The sequence below is a fragment of the Entelurus aequoreus genome, linkage group LG10 (genome assembly GCF_033978785.1).
Source record: "Entelurus aequoreus isolate RoL-2023_Sb linkage group LG10, RoL_Eaeq_v1.1, whole genome shotgun sequence".
Taxonomy (NCBI): Eukaryota; Metazoa; Chordata; class Actinopteri; order Syngnathiformes; family Syngnathidae; genus Entelurus; species Entelurus aequoreus.
The window spans coordinates 28,426,492-28,446,888 of record NC_084740.1 but is presented as its reverse complement, the minus strand read 5'-3'; the positions used below and the strand labels follow the sequence as shown (position 1 = coordinate 28,446,888).

General features: G+C 38.0%; 1 protein-coding gene across 1 annotated transcript in view; it reads left to right on the top strand.

Annotated features, from left to right (window-relative positions):
• The first annotated feature begins 301 nt into the window (after positions 1–301).
• The window catches only part of clmpb (CXADR like membrane protein b), a 183,642-nt gene continuing 163,546 nt past the window's right edge, over positions 302–20,397 (top strand). Inside the window, exon 1 of the mRNA XM_062060503.1 lies at positions 302–350. Within this exon, the coding sequence (XP_061916487.1) occupies positions 317–350 (34 nt within the window). The 5' untranslated portion in view covers positions 302–316. The remainder of the gene's footprint in view (positions 351–20,397) is intronic.

Here is a 20,397-nt window from a genome sequence, read left to right as displayed (position 1 = left end):
TGTGTGCGTGTGTGTGGAAGGTGTCGGAGGAAGGGGACAACTTTGATGCCAGGCCAAGTGTGTGTGTGTGTGTGTGTGTGTGTGTTAGCGTGCGTGTGCGCGTACTCCCGCCTTGAGAAGGATGACGGAGAAGGCTGGCGGAGACACATGATGCCCTTTTTGTCCTTTTCTGCTCCTTTCCGCACCTTTTTCCAGCCGCAATTCGACATTCGCGTCTGAATGTGACGAAGCGCATTGTTGTTTCCAGCTCCTCTTTCTTCTTATTCTTTTTTTTTTTTTTTTTTTTTTTTTTTTGTATGTGGGATTTCCAGCCGCGATGTCTGCTGCAACATTCCGCTATTTGTTCCTGGGTAAGTGCATGCCTTATTTCTGCCATGATGATCTTCTCCTTCTCTGTATAATTAGAGTCCTTGACAACACACATCTGGCTCAGCCTTCATTCCGAATGATGTCACTGTAAATATAAATTATTATTTTATTTATTTTGCTGTCTGCCATCTATTCTACAGTAAGTAACATTTTCAATATCTATAACAAGAAAAAGGCACAGAATGAAAGGTATTGCTTCTTTTTTTTTTTTTTTTTTATGGAAAAAAGTTGTCTGGACCCCTCCCTTGTTAATGTGTGCTATTGTTACTATTGTCAAGGTTTAGATTAGTGGTTCTCAAACTTGTTTCACCAAGTACCACCTCGGAAAACACTTGGCTTTCCAAGTACCATGACAAACGTTAAAATACAGTAGCGTAGTAGACCTAAGTATTCATTAAAACAACAGCAGTTTTAACTAGCAAGTATATTTGATATTTTTGAGCCACTGTAACATTACACACAGTTTGAACAGTAACACCATATTTAAATAATTATAATAATTATTATTATTATGTGGCATACCAGTAGATGGAGCCCCAAGTAATATCGTACTTATACTTTATCAATTCCCTAAAGTAGATACAACATGCCTGTGCTTCTTTAGGTAGTTAAACCCCATGTTTAGACCCCAAAAAAATAAAAATCTAATGTATCATTTATTTCCAATATAATCTGAGTTATGTAGCATCTGGAACATACTGATCTAGTAATGTAATATTTTACTCCTACTGTAATAATACCCCCAAACTTTTTAAACCAAGTACCACCTAAAAAAATGTGGCTCTCCAAAACAACAGCAGTTTTAACTAGCAAGTATATTTGATATGTTTGGGCCACTGTAACATTACACACAGTTTGAACAGTAACACCATATTTAAAAATGATAATAATTATTATTATTATGTGGCATACCAGTAGATGGAGCCACAAGTAATATCTTACTTATACTGTATCAATTCCCTAAAGTAGATAAAACATGCCTGTGCTACTTTATGTAGTTAAACCCCATTTTTAGACGAAAAAAACAACAAAATCTAATGTATCATTCATTTCCAATATAATCTGAGTTATGTAGCATCTGGAACATACTGATCTAGTAATGTAATATTTTACTCCTACTTTTATAATACCCCCAAACTTTTTAAACCAAGTACCACCTCCAAAAAAACCCTGCTCTCCAAGTACCATAAAGACCAACATTAAAATGCAGTAGCGTAGTAGACCTAAGTATTCATTAAAACAAGGCAGCAGTTTTAACTAGCAAGCATATTTGATATTTTTGGGCCACTGTAACATTACACACAGTTTGAAGAGTAACACTGTATTTAAATAACAAATCAAGTTATTCCGTAGTGTACCACTAGATGAAGCCCACATATCGCTAGTGGTACACGTACCACAGTTTGAGAATCACTGGTATAGATCATACATGCCTCTTCTACTTGATGTAGTTAAACTTTAAATCTAGTTTCTCATTATTTCCAATATAATCTGAGTTATGTAGCATCTGGAAGATACTTATCTCGTAATGTAATATCTGCATCAACACCCTAAAGTAGATAACGCATGCCTGTGCTACTTTATATACTTAAACCCCATTTTTAGACAAAAAAAACAAAAATCGAATTTATCATTTATTTCCAATATAATCTGAGTTATGTAGCATCTGGAACATACTGATCTAGTAATGTAATATTTTACTCCTAATGTAATAATACCCTAAAACAGTGGTTCCTGAACTTTTTAAACCAAGTACCACCTCTGAAAACACTTGGCTTTCCAAGTACCATGACAAACATTAAAATAGAGTAGTAGACCTACGTATTCATTAAAACAAGGCAGCGGTTTTAACTAGCAAGTATATTTGATATTTTTGGGCCACTGTAAAATTACACACAGTTTGAACAGTAACACTGTATTTAAATAATAAATCAAGTGATTCTGTGGCGTACCAGTAGATGGGGCCCACATATCAGTAGGGGTACATGTACCACACAGTTTGATAGATCATATATGCCCCTTCTACTTTATGTAGTTAAACCCCAAATCTAGTTTCTCATTTATTTTCAATATAATCTGAGTTTTGTAGCATCTGGAACATACTTATCTCATAATGTAATATCTTACTAATACTGTATCAATACCCTAAAGTAGATAACACATACCTGTGATACTTTATGTAGTTAAATCCCATTTTTAGACAAAAAAACAAAAATCTAATTCATCATTTATTTTCAATATAATCTGAGTTTTGTAGCATCTGCAACATACTTATCTTGTAATGTAATATCTTACTAATACTGTATCAATACCCTAAAGTAGATAACACATGCCTGTGATACTTTATGTAGTTGAATCCCAGTTTTAGACGAAAAAATTAAAATCTAATTTATCATTTATTTCCAATATAATCTGAGTTATGTAGCATCTGGAACATACTTATCTAGTAATGTAATATTATACTTATACTGTAATAATACCCTAAAACAGTGGTTCCCAAACTTTTTAAACCAAGTACCACCTCAAAAAATCATAGCTCTCCAAGTACCATAAGGACCAACATTAAAATGCAGTAGCGTTTTAGGCCTAAGTATTCATTAAAAACAAGGCAGAGCATATTTAATATTTTTTGCCACTGTAACATTACTACAGTTTGAACAGTAACACTGTGTTCTAATATATAGGGAAATAAAATACTCAAGTGATTCTTTGGCAAGCTGCTAGATGAAGTCTATGTACCACGAGTCACAGTTTGAGAATCACTGTTATAGATCATACATACCACTGCTACTTTATGTAGCTAAACCCCACTTTTAGACAGAAAAAAATCAACTTTCTCATTTATTTCTATTATAATCTGAGTTTTGCAGAATCTGGAACATACTTAACTAGTAATGTAATATGTTACTCACACTGTATTAATACCAAACTGTTCTTATGGACATGCCTATATTACTACTTATTGTGGTAATGCATTAAGAGCATCCCTACTCAATTATGGACTCCACTGTGTCTCCGGTGTCTTCCCGTAAGACGTCTCATACCTCCCACTGTTGTCTCATCACCTGAAGAGACTTCCAATTTGGGAATTATACCTTAGCGTGATTAAACCTACAACTATGCAATTGTTATTGTTTGCCGTGTGTGTGTGTGGATAAAAAAAAAACAACTGGAATCCCCAGAGTTTTTCGTAAGAACGTCCAGGCATAAAAGTTCTGCAGGCTTGTTTAGTCTGGTCGGACTCCAGCAGACGTGTTGGAGTGTGTGGGACTCTGGTTTGTGGTTGGAAAGGAATCAAAAAACTGCAGGATTTTGTGTTTTTAAATTTTCATACCTTTCGAGTTGAGATGTAGCCGAGAGTGAAGGCGTTGTTTAGGCTGAAGGGAAGCTACAGTATTTATTGTTCTTGTAGATGAGTTATGTGTATATTGTGGCTCCGAATCACTGGTGACAGACAATACGTTGATTTAATTGAAGGTAATGTAATTGTCCAGTGAAGACGCTCGCTGGTCTTGCACTTTGACTAAAGGCGCTGACTCAGCTTTAGACTTTGCATACAAGCATTTTTTTTGTTTTGTTTTGGTTTGCCTCATCAGCTTTGTTTGGTTTGTAACTTTATCGAATTAATGATGACCTGATGATCCATGCAGATTGCATACTTTGCAATGACATTGTTTTTACAGAAAAAAACTAAAATATTGTTAACTTCTGCAGCCTAAAGGGATTTCATATGAAGGTGTATAAGACTACACTAACGCGTATCTAACCGAAATAAAAAGGAGAATAAAGTTGAAATATCAAAGAAAAAGTCATATTTTTTATATTTCTTAATTGCGACAAAGTCCTGATTTAATGCAGATAATTTTGGAATAATGCAGGAAAAAAGTGATCATAATGAAGTAAAAATGCCACATGGAAAAGTCATAATATTCAGAGCAAAAACATGATTTTATGAGAATTAATTTGTAATTTTACGAGACAAAGTCGTAATACTACAAGAAAAAATTGTCTGGTTTACAAGAATACAATCATAAAGCTAAGGGAATAAAGTCGTAGTGCTAGGAGACGGTCGTAATATTCTGAGCAAAGACTTATCATTTTACGAGAATTCCTTAGTCATTTTACGAGACAAAGCAGGAATACTACTAGAAAAAACATTGTCCTTTACATGAATGCAGTAGTAAAGCTTGGACAATAGAGCAGGCGTAGCATTAGACAAGTCACAATATTAGCAGAAGAACAATATATTATAGAAAAAAATTGTCGTTTACATAAATAAAGCTATAAAAAGAGAAACGATTACATTGAAAAAGAGTACATTTGTAAATTACAGGAAAAAAGTTGTAATTCAAAGATTATAGTCATAAAACTAGGGGAATAAAGACGTAATGCACGGACATAGAGTCATAAAATTCAAAGAAAAAACATAATTGCACGATAATTCATTTGTAATTTTTTGAGACAAACCGGTATGCATTTTTTTTCATATTTCCAAGAATACAGTAGTAAAGCTATGGGAATATATCAGTAGTACCAGGAGACAAATGGTAATATCACGAGAAAAAAGTACTACATTTTATGGAAAAAAGTTGCAACTTACATGAATAAAGTTGTAATATTTTAAGAGACAAGATGGAAATTTTAAATAATTTGTTTGTTTAATTACGAAAAAAAAAGTTGGACTTTTACAAGAATATAGTCATGAAGCCGGGGGAAACATGTCTTAACATTACAAGAGAAGTTGAAATTCAAAAAATAAGTCTTTAAATTGCGGTAAAAAAAAGTGTTGAGTCACAAAGCTGCGAGAAAAAAGTTAAAATATTACAAAAAGTAAGTCGATTTACGACGAAAAAATATACATTGAAAAAATAATACATTGGTCATATTCAAAGTCCTCATGTGTCCAGGAACGTATTTCCTGAGTTTATAAACATAATATAATTTTTTTTATAAACGAAAGAAGCTGTTGTGATGCCAAAAAATATCTATGTAATCATAGTAGTATCGACTAGATACGCTCCTGTACTTGGTGTCATTACAGTGGATATCAGGTGTAGATCCACTAATGGCGTTTGTTTACGTTTTGACGCCGGTGTGCTACGGTACTTTTTAGAGGCGGTATAGTACCGAATATGATTCATTAGTATTGCGGTATTATACTAATACTGGTATACCGTACACTGTAGTGGAAAAGTTGGGCCCTGAGGTGAAAAAGGTTAAGAACGCCTGCCTTAAAGAATATTTTTCAGCTAAGAAAAATCAGCTAAGAGGCCATTTAAAAAGAGGAAGTTGTATTATAAAAGAATCAATATCCATTAATTGGAGCCCTTCTCTTTGCTGTTTAGCTTTAGCTTTGCAAGTCGTAAAATGTCCTTAATTTAATATCGATGTAATTTCCACCGGTCCCATTAGAGATAAGCGTGGAAAATGAATCGGCACAGCAGGCTCTGTAGAGCTCCTTGTGTAATTCTGCGAATGCAAAGTGAGAAACAAGGTCAAACCGAGTCTCTCCGCCCGCTGCAGAACTCGACTCGGCTCAGGTAAAGCGATAGTTGCCATCTGTCCTGCACGGTGCCACCAGCACATGGTGAACCAGGGAATGGCTAAAACACACTGTACTGTACCGTACTCTACTGTGCGTGACTTGACATGAACGTCATCAGGACGGATGCACAAATCTGACGTTTGTGGACAATCAATGCATTAGAACAAAATAACTTAGAGGAGACGTTGTGAAAGCACAAAGTTTGTGTCGGGTGTAAATGAGCAGAGCAGTGGCTACAAACAGGAAATCTCTGTCCCCATTCTATATTTAGCGTGTCTGCAGGGCACGGCCGACAATATCAGAAATGTGAAGATGACAGGAGCCTCCTGAGCCAGAGGTTATGAAGTGACGTCTTGATGTGTTTGCGCCTGAATCACACTCACGCACTCACACACACACACGCACGTCTGACATTCCTAACATACAGTCACCAAACATGAATGTTCCATTCCGATATCTATTTTAGCTCGCCTAATTCTCGGGGCAGATACCGTGATGTTCTATGTGGGCTATTTCTTTGAAAATATCAGCTCTTGGAGCTGAGCGAGGAATTTAGCAGCTATTTGGCAGTTTTAGGTTTCACATGAGAAATGTAACGCTATCCTGTACATGTACAGTACATTTACTTGTTTATACTGCAGCCATACGTATAACTTGATAACTGATAACACAGGCCTTCTATAATGATTCAATATTATATAAAGTCCCAACGATAGTCACACACACACTAGGTGTGGTGAAATTACCTTCTGCATTTGACCCATCCCCATGTTCACCCCCTGGGAGGTGAGGGGAGCAGTGAGCAGCAGCGGTGGCCACGCTCGGGAATCACTTTGGTGATTTAACCCCCAATTCCAACCCTTGATGCTGAGTGCCAAGCAGGGAGGTAATGGGTCCCATTTTTATAGTCTTTGGTATGACTCGGCCGGGGTTTGAACTCACGACCTTCCAGTCTCAGGACGGACACTCGAACCACAAGGCCACTGAGCAGGCAATATACCGTATTTACCGGATTATAAGGCGCACTGTCGATGAACGGGTCTATTCAAGTCTATTTCCATAAAAAAAGGCGCAGCAGATTATAAGGCGCATTGAAAGGGTCATACTATGATTTTATTTTTCAACATTTAAAACACTTCCTTGTGGTCTACATAACATGTCATGGTGGTTCTTTGGTCAAAATGTTGCATAGAGTATGTTTTACAGACCCTCTTCAAGCCGCTTTCTGATCGTCTCTTCAGGATGCGCAGTTTTGTGGGCGGTCTTATTTACGTGCCTCCACTTCGACTGTGTCTTCATCTTTTGTTGTAGATTTTAGCGCTTCCATAGCGAGTCTACTGACAGACATAAGTTAGAACTGTACACTACTTTATATTAGGAATGGCAACAGTGTAGGGTGAATGGCCCACAATAAGAGAATAGAAAAAAAAACGGAGCTTAAATTGACCACGGCACGAACTGCAATGACGGATGCGCGCAATTTTTTCGGGAATTATGCAGATCCCAAATACACAACGGCAGGTACCAATAGGTAAGAAAAGTTGGTTTTGCTTAATATTGCAAAAACAAAAAGCCAGATAATGTCTCCTAATAGGTGCCATTTTGGGGTTCTTAAACACACACCATAATAATACCAGTATGTTGAAGCACAGTACGTCTGACTATGGTAGCAGAAATGCTCCAACAAACCATCAAGTGGTGCGACTTCGTAGCTTACCAACGTCCTACTAAAACATTTTGAGCGCTGTGTGTAATGTTTCATATTCTCATCAAATATTTGGTTTTGCTAGCTTACGGGTACTTGCTAGCGTCATTTATTGAACAGGCATCAACCTGCAGTCCACACATATTTTTTATATGTGACTGCCATTTACTGGTCATACTTAACATTACTTCCTGTACACCGACCAGCATTAATACATAAGGCGCGCCCGGTTATAAGGCGCACTGTCGATTTTTGAGAAAATTAAAGGATTTGAAGTGCACCTTATAGTCTGAAAAATACGCTACATACTGTATATATACTAGTGCTATCACAAATATTTTAAAAATCAGATTAATCATACTTTTGCATTTGGATTAATCAAGATTAATCACAATTTATGACTCTTTTGCATAACTTAAATTAGCTTAAAACAATATTTAGACAAAAATGCATTTTTATTGTCAGGATGGCTTTTAGAAGCTTTTAAAAAATGTTTTACTTGAATGCTTGTCATTTATCTGCTCAAAACGTGATAACCGTTTTATCAAAAGTCCCAATAGGGTGTATTTTAAAGTGATCTCATCTTTGCACTGATGTACGCTTTGACCTGATCACTGACCGTAATAAGGAGCATGTGCACTTAAAATAAATTGCGTGATTAATATGGTCATTCTTAGTGATTAATAACATGAGTTAACTGGTTATTTTTGACAGCCCTACAGTAGCGAAGGGATTCATATGGCCCCATTCCTGAATGGGTCTCGCGTGAGAGGAAGAGGGGGAGGGGGTTAATTTTGCATTTCAGCCTGCTGACAATGATTCTACATAGCAACTGACGCTGTGGTCAAAGTACAAATTGCCACAAAACACATTTTAAGATATTCAACACTACTGCCACGCTCCAAAAATGCCACATTTCGTGTGTTGGGTAAAGCCATATGAATCCCCTTCCTACTGTAATGTATACCTAAATGCCATAAATGCATATAGGTGTGACAATTATTTACTTAAATACAATTTGAAACAATTATTAGGGGTCTATGAGAGAGTTGCTTACACTGCTGGTTTAAACGTTTTAGAACGGTTCATTTATAGCAATGAGTACGTCGAAACATTGCTCTAGTACTTAAAATTGAACCACAGTTTTAAGTTGTATCATCAGATTGATGATTGGTCATCTGCTGCATGCTGTCAATCATTGTCACGTTGGCAATAAGGCAGCCCTAGGAAGCCAATCAATGAGCTTGTGGGCGGTCCAAAGGGACAAGCTACAGCCCGTTTTTTCCACCTGTCCCTAGTGTTTGACTTATCTCCATTCATTAGCGTTGCATTATTTTTGGACAATAAATGCACATCATCAACATTGAAATTAGACTTTTTAACATGTTAAAACATTTTATATAAATATCCGCTAGTCGCCACAACACAGATCGCATGTGCGCTCTATTGTAGCGGCTGTGCAGAAGTTCCGGGCTTGGACTTTGTTAGATATGTTCCTCTGTTTTGTATCATTTCCTGTCCTGGTGCTTCTACTTTCTAGTTTTAATGTTGTAATTCCTACTTAGTTTCTACAGGGCTTGTTGCACCTCCGTTTTCTGTTCTGTTTCCCTCCAGCGCACCTGATTTCAATTGGTAATTAGGCTTATTTAAGTTCCTTCTGGTTCACCTGTAGGCCACTGGATGATTGTATGCAGTAGTGTCACTGTTTGCCTTTGTGCCGCTTACTTTGCTATCACTATGTACTCTGCACTCTGGTTTTTTTTTCCCAATTTTAATTAAAATGTTACTGTACCTGCACGTCGCCATCTATCTCTACGTGTTGGGGTCACAACAAGGTCAACCATGCTCATTCGTATTTTCATTAGCCACACTCATTAAACAATGAATCGAAGCAACATAGCTATTTTCTGCTCAAATTAATCAATTCAAACGAATCGTGGCAGCGCTAACGTTGAGGCTAACAATTGTGTCGAACTAGTTAGCTTGCTAACTACAATCTAAACTTTCCGAGCTTTCCCTTCATATTTTTAAGGGTTTTCGTGTAAAAGCCTCGAAAACAAATACCAATTAAGGAGCTTATTATTTACAATTCTTACTTCGGAGAATGGTAAATGGGTTATACTTGTATAACGCTTTTCTACCTTTTTAAGGAACTCAGAGCGCTTTGACACTATTTCCACATTCACCCATTCCCAAACACATTCATTCACACACTGATGGGGGGAGCTGCCACTAGGGCGCTAACCACGACCCATCAGGAGCAAGGGTGAAGTGTCTTGTTTAAGGACACAACGGACGTGACTAGGATGGTAGAAGATGGGGATTGAACCAGGAACCCTCAGGTTGCTGGCACAGCCACTCTCCCAACCGCGCCACGCCGTCCCACACCTACATTGAAGACTATGTAGGTGAGCGCTAATCCTGATTTACATCACAATTTGAAAGACAGCCTTCCCCGCCTGATGTCATGACTGACATTTTAAAGTGCCCACTGCAATTAACTTTGCCACTTGCCAAGATTATTTATTTTCTCTAAATATCCCTAGTTTTAAGAACTATTCACTTTATGTTAGTCGTTGACTTTAAATGTTGTCTATTCTTGTTGAACGATTATGTAATGTCCCGAAGATGCCCTAATTTAAGAATTGAAAGTTTAATAATACCTGATTTAAGAATAAAATACTTTTTTGTAGCTCAAAGTGCTGCTAATTTCTATACATAAAAATTATGGATGTCCGATAATGGCTTTTTGCCGATATCCGATATTCCGATATTGTCCAACTCTTTAATTACCGATACCGATATCAACCGATACTGATATATACAGTCGTGGAATTAACACATCATTATGCCTAATTTGGACATCTTTTTTTAAAATATTAATAAAGTAAAATAAGATAAATAAATGAAAAACATTGTCTTGAATAAAAAAGAAAGTAAAACAATATAAAAACAGTTACATAGAAACTAGTAATTAATGAAAATGTGTAAAATTTACTGTTAAAGGTTAGTACTATTAGTGGACTAACACACTAAGCAAGACTGTATTGATATATATTGATATATAATGTAGTAACCAGAATATTAATAACAGAAAGAAACAACCCTTTTGTGTGAATGAGTGTAAATGGGGGAGGGAGGTTTTTTGGGTTGGTGCACTAATTGTAAGTGTATCTTGTTATGTTGATTTAATTTTTTTTTTTTAAAAACGATACCGATAATAAAAAAAAAACATACAGATAATTTACGATATTACATTTTAAAGCATATTATCGGACATCTCTAATAAAAATCTTAGTTTTGGATGTCTTATCAAGTAAAAATAACTAGCAGCATGGATGGATCATTTCACTAGTTTTTAGCATTCCTTTCCTAAAATCAAGTCTTTTTCGCTTATATTTTGTCCGCTCTTTTTTGCAGTGCATGCAAAAGTCGATAAAGCTGCGGGATGATGACAGTTTATAACACTTAAAATGCAGCTCTTGGCATTTTGTGTTCAAACTTCAATGTTATTTGACCCAGTGCAAATTAAAGATTGGTTTTGTAGACACACGGTGACACATGAAAGCAAAGGGATGGGCTTTTAAGTGGATCTTCCTGTTTTGAAGGACATCTGGAGGGCATTTTCATTGGTTCCCTCCGAATACGCTTTTACTCGTAAGAGAACACGGACAATCTAATTGGGTTCAAAAAGTCGTGACGGAGCGGATATGCAGCTTTTCCGTCGAACGACGACGATATGTTTCACGGGAGTTATACTGCAAGATATTTAACTCCTTCATCAGTCAGGTAGCGGGCTAAGTGGAAATTGAATTAACCTTCATATCACGTTGCAGTAGCGTAAACCCTTAAATAGCTTCCACTCTCACTTTAATTGGCAGGCACAATTAATTTGCACTTGATGATGCAGAGGCATACTCACGCTCTCTCACACGCACACACATTCACACACATACACACAATGCAAATCATCCCAGGAATCAATATCCTGTGGATTTGCATCCAGTGCAATGCAGAAGGAACTACAGTACATTGCACCAACTACAGTACAGAGGTAAATGTCTTTCTTCTTAAGGACTAGCAAGTGTGAACTGTTCATTGTGCGAGGACTGTTTTCTTGCCGTGTCACATCTGAAGAGCTCGGCAAGAATAAGGCCCCTTCTACACACTGCAAAAAGTCAGTGTTCAAAAACAAGAAAAAAAAAATACAAAAATTAGGGGCATTTTATCTGAATTAAGCAAAATTATCTGCCAATAGAACAAGAAAATTTAGCTTGTCAAGACTTTCCAAAACAAGCAAAATTAGCTAACCTCAATGAACCCAAAAATACCTTAAAATAAGTATATTCTCACTAATAACAACTGTACTACTATACTAGTACATCTTTTCTATTGTTTCATTGAAAATAAAACAGCAAAGTCCATTTGGCTGTCATCCGTTTTTATATGAGACACAATTGTGTCAAAGTCATGATTTTTTTGATCATGCTTGAAATAAGAAATTATTACTTTAAAAAAGTAGTTTTATACTTGTGAGTGTTGATGACACAGCTTTGCAACAGTTGATATTCTAGTTTTAAGCATGTTTTACTCAATATAGGTCATAAAATCTCAGCAACAAGCTGAGATATATTTTACTGAGATAATTTAGGACCAAAACACTTACAACAAGTAAAATACTCAAACATAAAATCTGTTTAGTGAGAAGAATTATCTTATTAGACAGAAAATAAGCAAATATCACCCTTATTTGAGATATTTAATCTTACTTAGATTTCAGTTTTTGTAGTGCACTAAGCCGGCTAAAGTTATCCAGGGTAAATCCCACCTAACCATATCCACACACACACAATGGTCGTTTAAGACCCCCTCCGTCCGCCGGCGCAACGCGACCTAGTAGTACGCATGCGCGGAAAACGCGCACATCATAGTCACCTCCAGTGTTGCTTTGTGTGAAAGTTCTTAAATGTAACTTATCTGAACAATATCCAGTGTTGTGGTATTTCAATTAACTGGAATCCAGTGTGCTGTGGGGCCCTATTGTAGTGAATCACACCAGAGCCATCATAAATTAATCAAATCTTTATTGGACAAATGAAAGTAAACAATGTGATAAAGAACATTTTACATCAGTCAATCTCGTGATCTAGATATCTGGTCAGGACACTCCTCACTCTTTTGCCTTCACCTTCATTGTCCATTCATTTTTGGTGACTTTATATAATCTGGACCTAGACGTTGAGTCCACGACATACATGGCGGACAATAACTGATACAGTCTGATTTGCCAGTCCAAAAGCATTCAATGTTTTCCGTAGTCTTCTTTCGACGGCCAGGTAATACAAAGCACATGCTAAATTTTTTCATCACATCCATGGGAGCCAGCATTCTTGTTGTCTCTCCTTCGACAAATGGACAACGTTTTTAAGTAAGTAGAATCACAGCTGACCTGGACATTCGAAAGTTCTCTTGCCGTCTGAGAAGTGTTGTATCCCAAATAGCTGCAATCGCTTTCTCTTAAGGTATTCATGTGTGATTTCCACAAGCGTCTGTACAGACGGAAGGAGAAACACGGGCATGTCTGGATGACTCGCCTCCATATTTGTAGTGTTTACCTCAGAGTGGAAACGGTTGTTATGTGGCGCGTTCTTTCTGGCGTCACTTCCTGTGTAGGGCGCAGTCTTTCTGGCGTCACTTTCTCTCCGAAGTCAGTTTGTAAACGATCGATGAGTCCATACAAAGCTAAGAGCCGGAGATTCAAGAAATACACGGCGCACTTACCCGTGTAAAAATAAATTATCCAAGGAGAGCAACCTTAACCGATGGTTTAGTGTGGCTGAAACGGGGCTTAGGCTAAATAATTATTAGTTTAAGGGGTTATCCGACTTAGCGTAGACCTAGCCTAAGGCATCCTGGTCTGTGGAAGAGCTCTGCAGGACTACAGAGGGTCAGTCGCATTCAGAATAGTTGACCCATATTATTAACAAACACTGATTTGCCTTGCAAGCGCTTCCACGGCGACGCGACTGCCAGAGTGCTTCCCCCGTAACAAGCTGTCCTTTTTCTCTACCTGCAGGGTTCGTCATGTTTCATTGATCATGCCGCTTTTAGTCCGAAGGTCTCTCTTAACCTCTATTCTGTCGCCACGATTAGAATGCCTGTAGAAAAACACCGTTTTTGTTTGGCTACAGGGTTTCTGCTGAGCTGAAGGCCGCGCCAGGTTTATTTTTGATTGCAGCCTGAGAAATGGCAGGCAAGAATAAAGGTCAGAGTCGAGTGAATTTGTCGGCTTAGTATACAATCTTGTTTTTTGACATTTTCTTCCCATTTTATGCTGCCGTTTTTAAACACCCCCCCCCCCCCCCGCCCCCCCAACACACACACACACACTCCAAGCTGGCCTTTTGTCACTGGCAGCTTGTAAAACACAAGAAACATGCATTAGCAGCGCCGCTTCCACCGACTGATGGTCGGCAGTCATCTTTTTTCCATCCTTCACTCGGGGAAAATTACTGCCAGATTTATTTTTTGAAAAACGTACGAACGGGAACTGCCTATTTCACTTGGAACGGCTAATCTTTGACAGATGTTCTGGAGAGACTCACGTTCACATTCAACGAGCTGCATGTGTGCAGCCCGCACATGACATCAGCACACTAGAATGCTGCACACAACACAATCCAGGTTAGCTCATTTGGAAGACGAAAAAAAATAAATATATATATCATTTTTTTAGGTTGATCTGACCTCTTGAGATGATTCCGGAGAAATGGTCGGCTTTTTTACCAACAAATAAGTCAAAGTAAATATCAGTCAAGGACAGGTACACTATATTGCCAAAAGTATTTGGCCACCCATCCAAATAGAATAGAATAGAAGAATAGAATAGAATGGACTTTATTGTCATTATATTTGCATATAACGAGATTAAGGACTCCAATTTAAAGTGCGGTAGTGGGAACAAATATGGGGTAAAAATAAATTACACAAGAGGTAATAAAGAAAAAAAACAACAACTAACAATTGAAATAAAAAGACTACGATCCAATAAAAATAATAAGCAATCCTGTACAATATACAAAATACTATAGAAATACAAAATAAAAAATACTGTACAATATACAGTACAAGACAAGAGTACCGGAGTAAAAAATAACAATCAGTGTCGGATGTATTGCACTCGAAGGGTAATATTGCACAGTAGGGTATTAGGGTAGGATATTGTATAGGGGTGAATTATTATTATAAGTTAGAGATGAGATGATGATGAGAATCAGGTGTCCTAATCATTTGGCCCGGCCACAGGTGTATAAAATCAAGCACATAGGCATGGAGACTTTTTCTACAAACGTTTGTAAAAGAATGGGCCGCTCTCAGGAGCTCAGTGATTTCCAGCGTGGAACTGTCATAGGATGCCACCTGTGCAACAAATCCAGTCGTGAAATGTCCTCGCTCCTAAATATTCCAAAGTCAACTGTCGGCTTTATTGTAAGAAAATGGAAGAGTTTGGGAACAACAGCAACTCAGCCACAAAGTGGTAGGCTAAGTGAACTGACAGAGAGGGGTCAGCGGATGCTGAAGCGCATAGTGCAAAAAGGTCACCGACTTTCTGCACAGTCAGTTGCTACAGAGCTCCAAACTTCATGTGACCTTCTAATTAGCCCACGTACTGTACGCAGAGAGCTTCGTGGAATGGGTTTCCATGGCCGAGCAGCTTCACCTAAGCCATATATCACCAAGTCCAATGCAAAGCGTCGGATGCAGTGATGTAAAGCACGTCGCCACTGGACTCTAGAGCAGTGGAGATGCATTCTCTGGAGTGATGAATCACACTTTTCCATCTGGCAATATGATAGACGAGTATGGGTTTGGAGGTTGCCAGGAGAATGCTACATTTCGGACTGCATTGTACCGAGTGTGAAATTTGGCGGAAGAGGAATTATGGTGTGGGGTTGTTTTCCAGGAGTTGGGCTTAGCCCCTTAGTTCCAGTGAAAGGAACTTTGAATGCTCCAGGATACCAAAACATTTTGAACAATTCCATGCTCCCAAACTTGTGGGAACAGTTTGGAGCGGGCCCCTTCCTCTTCCAACATGACTGTGCACCAGTGCACAAAGCAAGGTCCATAAAGACATGGATGACATACTCTGGTGTGGATGAACTTGACTGGCCTGCACAGAGTCCTGACCTGAACCCGATAGAACACCTTTGGGATGAATTAGAACAGAGACTGAGAGCCAGACCTTCTCGAACAACATCAGTGTGTGACCTCACCAATGCGCTTTTGGAAGAATGGTCGAAAAGTCTTATAAACACACTACGCTACCTTGTGGACAGCCTTCCCAGAAGAGTTGAAGCTGTCATAGCTGCAAAAGGTGGACTGACATCATATTGAACCCTATGGGTTAGGAATGGGATGGCACTTCAAGTTCATATGTGAGTCAAGGCAGGTGGCCAAATACTTTTGGAAATATAGTGTATTTTAAGGCAGGGGTCTGCAACACAAATGTGGAAAGAGCCAAATTGGACCAATAATACAAAACTAAAATCTGTCTCAAGCCGCAAAAAATTAAAAGACTTATATAAGTGTTATAATGAAGGCAACGCATGATGTAAGTGTCAAAATTAGCTATATTTGCCTACTATCAAAGGCTTACGCAAATCTCCATTGACATAGATGTTGTATTTAAATTTTTATTCTACACAATTTTGCAACATTGGAAAATAGTAAAATGGAGGCTTCTCACAGGAGGAGATTACTTCTGGAAATTACTGGCTCAGAATGGCCAAAGGTATATATGTGTGTGTTCAAGTTTAAGGAAACGGCAGGCTGTCTTCTTCTAATGGATTTATTACCATCTTTGCAAGCTGGGTAACGTTTGCTGTGGTCTGGAACAACATGGCACAAACAAAACCATGAGAAATGCATCCAATATTACATACAGATAATGTGTCATGAGACATGCAAATATAAATTAAATACACAGAGGAAATTAAATGAGCTCAAATATACCTACAAACGAAGCATAATGATGCAATATGTACATACAGCTAGCTTAAATAGCATGTTAGCTTGCAGTCATGAATTGACCAAATATGCCTGATAAGCACTCCAGCAAATCAATAAAATCAACAAAGCTCACCTTTGTGCATTCACACACAGCATAACACACGTCTTCATGTGGCAGCATCGGAGAAATTTGCACATATAAACAAACTACGATGAGTTCAAGGATCGCAGAAATTAGTAGGACAAAACGGCGCTTTCCAAATACTCAACAGTGAAGCATGTATAACATAAACAGTGGGATTTCTAACAATTAGGAAGGTTTGTGTCCTGTTTGTTCTACTACAGAAAATATATTAAAACAAAAACACTTTTTTTTTTCCTTCATCTTTTTCCATTTTCACACATCTCTGAAGAAGGTCCAGGGAGCCACTGGGGCGGCGCTAAAGAGTCGCATGCGGCTCTAGAGCCGCGGGGGTGCTGACCCCCGTGTTAAGGGAATAGTTCTCCTCCTTTGGGCAAAATAGAACGCCTCAGAAATGTCTAGCTTTGGCATTGGTTCTGCTCGAAGAAGATAAACAGAATGAACGCACACTGTTTTAATCCATGCACACTCACACACATATGTGATTATTAATGGTGTACCAGCCTGGAGAGAGAGTGAAATAAAGGAGGTGTGTGTGTGCTCAGCACACGCGTCAAGTTAACTTTCCGTTTTGATCTCCACCAAGGCGATGCAACCAAGGAGAACGAAATCATGAGAGACAAGCGACCATTTTAGAGACCGCTTCAACCGTTAGATAGCTCGATTTATGGCTTCTACGTACTTCTGTTTTGTAGAATAAATTGTTAAACTTCAATTCTAGTCACCCCTCGTTATTTTAGACAGCCTAAGAACAGAAGGATCTGCGTGGACTCTACCCTTCTAAAAGGGGGTGATATAACAAGTGTAGTATGCAATTGCATTGTGTCAACTGTGTGGAATTAATTGTTGATTAATAGTTTTTTTGAAGCAATTTAGGCACAATTCACAACTAGCAAAGTATGTTGTCTAAAGGGGTTAGAATTGTACCGATACTGATATTTTAGTACCGGTACCCATACCGAAATGTATTTTGATGCTTGTCAATAGTTTTCAAAATAAAGGGGACCAGAAAGTAAATGTCATTATTGGCTTTATTTTAACTAAAACTTCTATGATGTATTAAACACATGTTTTTAATTGCAATTAAATAACATTTTTGGCATTAGATAACACAGTGAACACACGAAACAACTTCTCTTTTAGTGGTAAGTAAGCAAAAAAACCTCCTAATATACCTGCTAATGTATGCAGTAACAAATTGTCATTTCCCATTACATTTTTTTGTCAAATTATTGAAGGACAAGCTGTTGAAAATTGATTATAAATCTACTTCTTCATTTTCTGTTAATATCTGCTCACTTTTTGTTTTAACATGTCTATCTACACTTCTGTTAAAATGTAATTTATTGTCTTATTAGTCTGTTTTTTTGGATACTTAGCATACTACAATTTCTGGTATCAATCCAATACCAAGTAGTTACAGGATCATACATTGGTCATTATTAAAGTTATTCTGTGTCCAGGGACGTATTTCCTGATTTTATAAACAACAAAAAATGCCAAAAGATGTTGAGATAATAAAACACATCGATGTAATCATTGTAGTATTGACTATATATGGCTCTTGTACTTGGTATCGTTACAGCCGTTATCTGTGTAGATCCATGCCATGCGTGGATCTACTGCGGATGGACCTTAGCGGCTAGCTAGCTAGCCATGTTTTTTAAAACCCCTCTTACAGAGCGGCGCTTCAATTGTTTGTTTTCAAGCCATTGTCTCTCTTATGTCTCTACAGTTTGTCTGCTTGTAAGTACGCCGTGCGTATGCGTTGCTTAACATGCACCACTTGCTTGTTTTACCAGCAATGTCACAACGTAACGATGACACGCCGTCATGTCCGGAAAAAAAAATGTACCTGTATTTTTCAGAAGCAGTATACTCAGTGGCCTTGTGGTTAGAGTGTCCGCCCTGAGATCGGTAGGTTGTGAGTTCAAACCCCGCCCGAGTCATACCAAAGACTATAAAAATGGGACCCATTACCTCCCTGCTTGGCACTCAGCATCAAGGGTTGGAATTGGGGGTTAAATTACCAAAAATGATTCCCGGGCGCAGCCACCGCTGCTGCCCACTGCTCCCCTCACCTCCCAGGGGGTGATCAAGGGTGATGGGTCAAATGCAGAGAATAATTTCGCCACACCTAGTGTGTGTGTGACAATCATTGGTACTTTACTTTATAGTACAGCTTTTAATTAATTAAAACTGGAGATAATATACCGTACAACCCTAAAAGGGACATAGGCCATTGTAGGTCAAAACAGGAGTTCAGCACATTCAGACCAAGAATAGTAGATCAATTCATTATTACATTTTCCCCAAAGTGGACAAGACAGGATCTGCTCTTTTTGGGGATTTAATTTTCATCTCAGCATTTTTTACCTGAAGACTGAGATTTACTCTGAATTCATCATCTAAACGGGGAGTACAAACAGAGTGCTGAAAGATACAGCCATCCCATAAGTGACTGTTTTATTAGGTTCGTATTGTGTATTTCTTGTTTAGCACTTAGCACAAATGCCACGTGATGGATCCGCTTAGCGCCCAGCTTCTAAAACTTGTAGCTCATCCTCCTTATATTCGACTCCGAAAGATAAGGTTAGTGATCATCATTTGTTTTAAAGTAGTCATCGTTGGCTCTCACAAATTGTGCCATAATTAATGGTAGTTGTTGTTGACGGAGATAGAATAGAACATCATTTTCTTTAATGAGGGACGATACAGTTCAACATAGTTCCAAAACAATTAATGCAACTGTTGTGCTGTATAGAGAGTTTACAGCTAATGTTAATTTCTAACTCTTGTACCTAGCTGGGCTTTTTTTTAAAAATTACCTCCTATTATTACACCGTATAATCAGTCAATTTACTAACAAGGTAAGACCTTAAAAAAAACAAGTACGACCAGTGTACAATTTTGTTTTCCAATTGTGTTGTTGTTAGCCAACACTTAACCTTTGTTGTGAACAGGTTCACATCGCAATTGTTGCTATGTGCTCTGGAAAATCAATGTGCCCAGAAAGTTCTGGTAATGCTTAAAATGACCAACATACTATAAGTAGAGTGCTACATGTTACTAGATTGCATACATTGTGGATATAAGACGTTGTTGGAGGTTTTTCCCGGGGACTTTATAGGCGGAAGAGATTGTATTCCTATTACTTGCAATTTTAGCCGCCTCTTGCTAGAAGTGTTTTACTATATACAATGCAGAAAAAAAGAGAACGACGTGTGCTCTAGTCTCACATTGTGGATGTCGATATGTTGTTGAATCAGTGTCCTCTGCAGTGCACGCTTGTTTTTTGTCTATTTCTTTTGTCAGACTTACACATTTCAGGGGAAAAACAATACTGATACTGCAGAGGATGCTGGTTCTCAGGAAGATACCAAATATTAACTTGTTGGCTAGCAAAAACAACAGATGTGGATGTAAGTCCGTTGACTCAAGGCCATTAACAGTCCTAAGAACATCTTCGATCCAGCACAATCTGCTCCAAAATATTCCTCGAAATAACAAAAATGCAGTAAATGATAAATGATAAATGGGTTATACTTGTATAGCGCTTTTCTACCTTCAAGGTACTCAAAGTGCTTTGACAGTATTTCCACATTCACCCATTCATACACACATTCA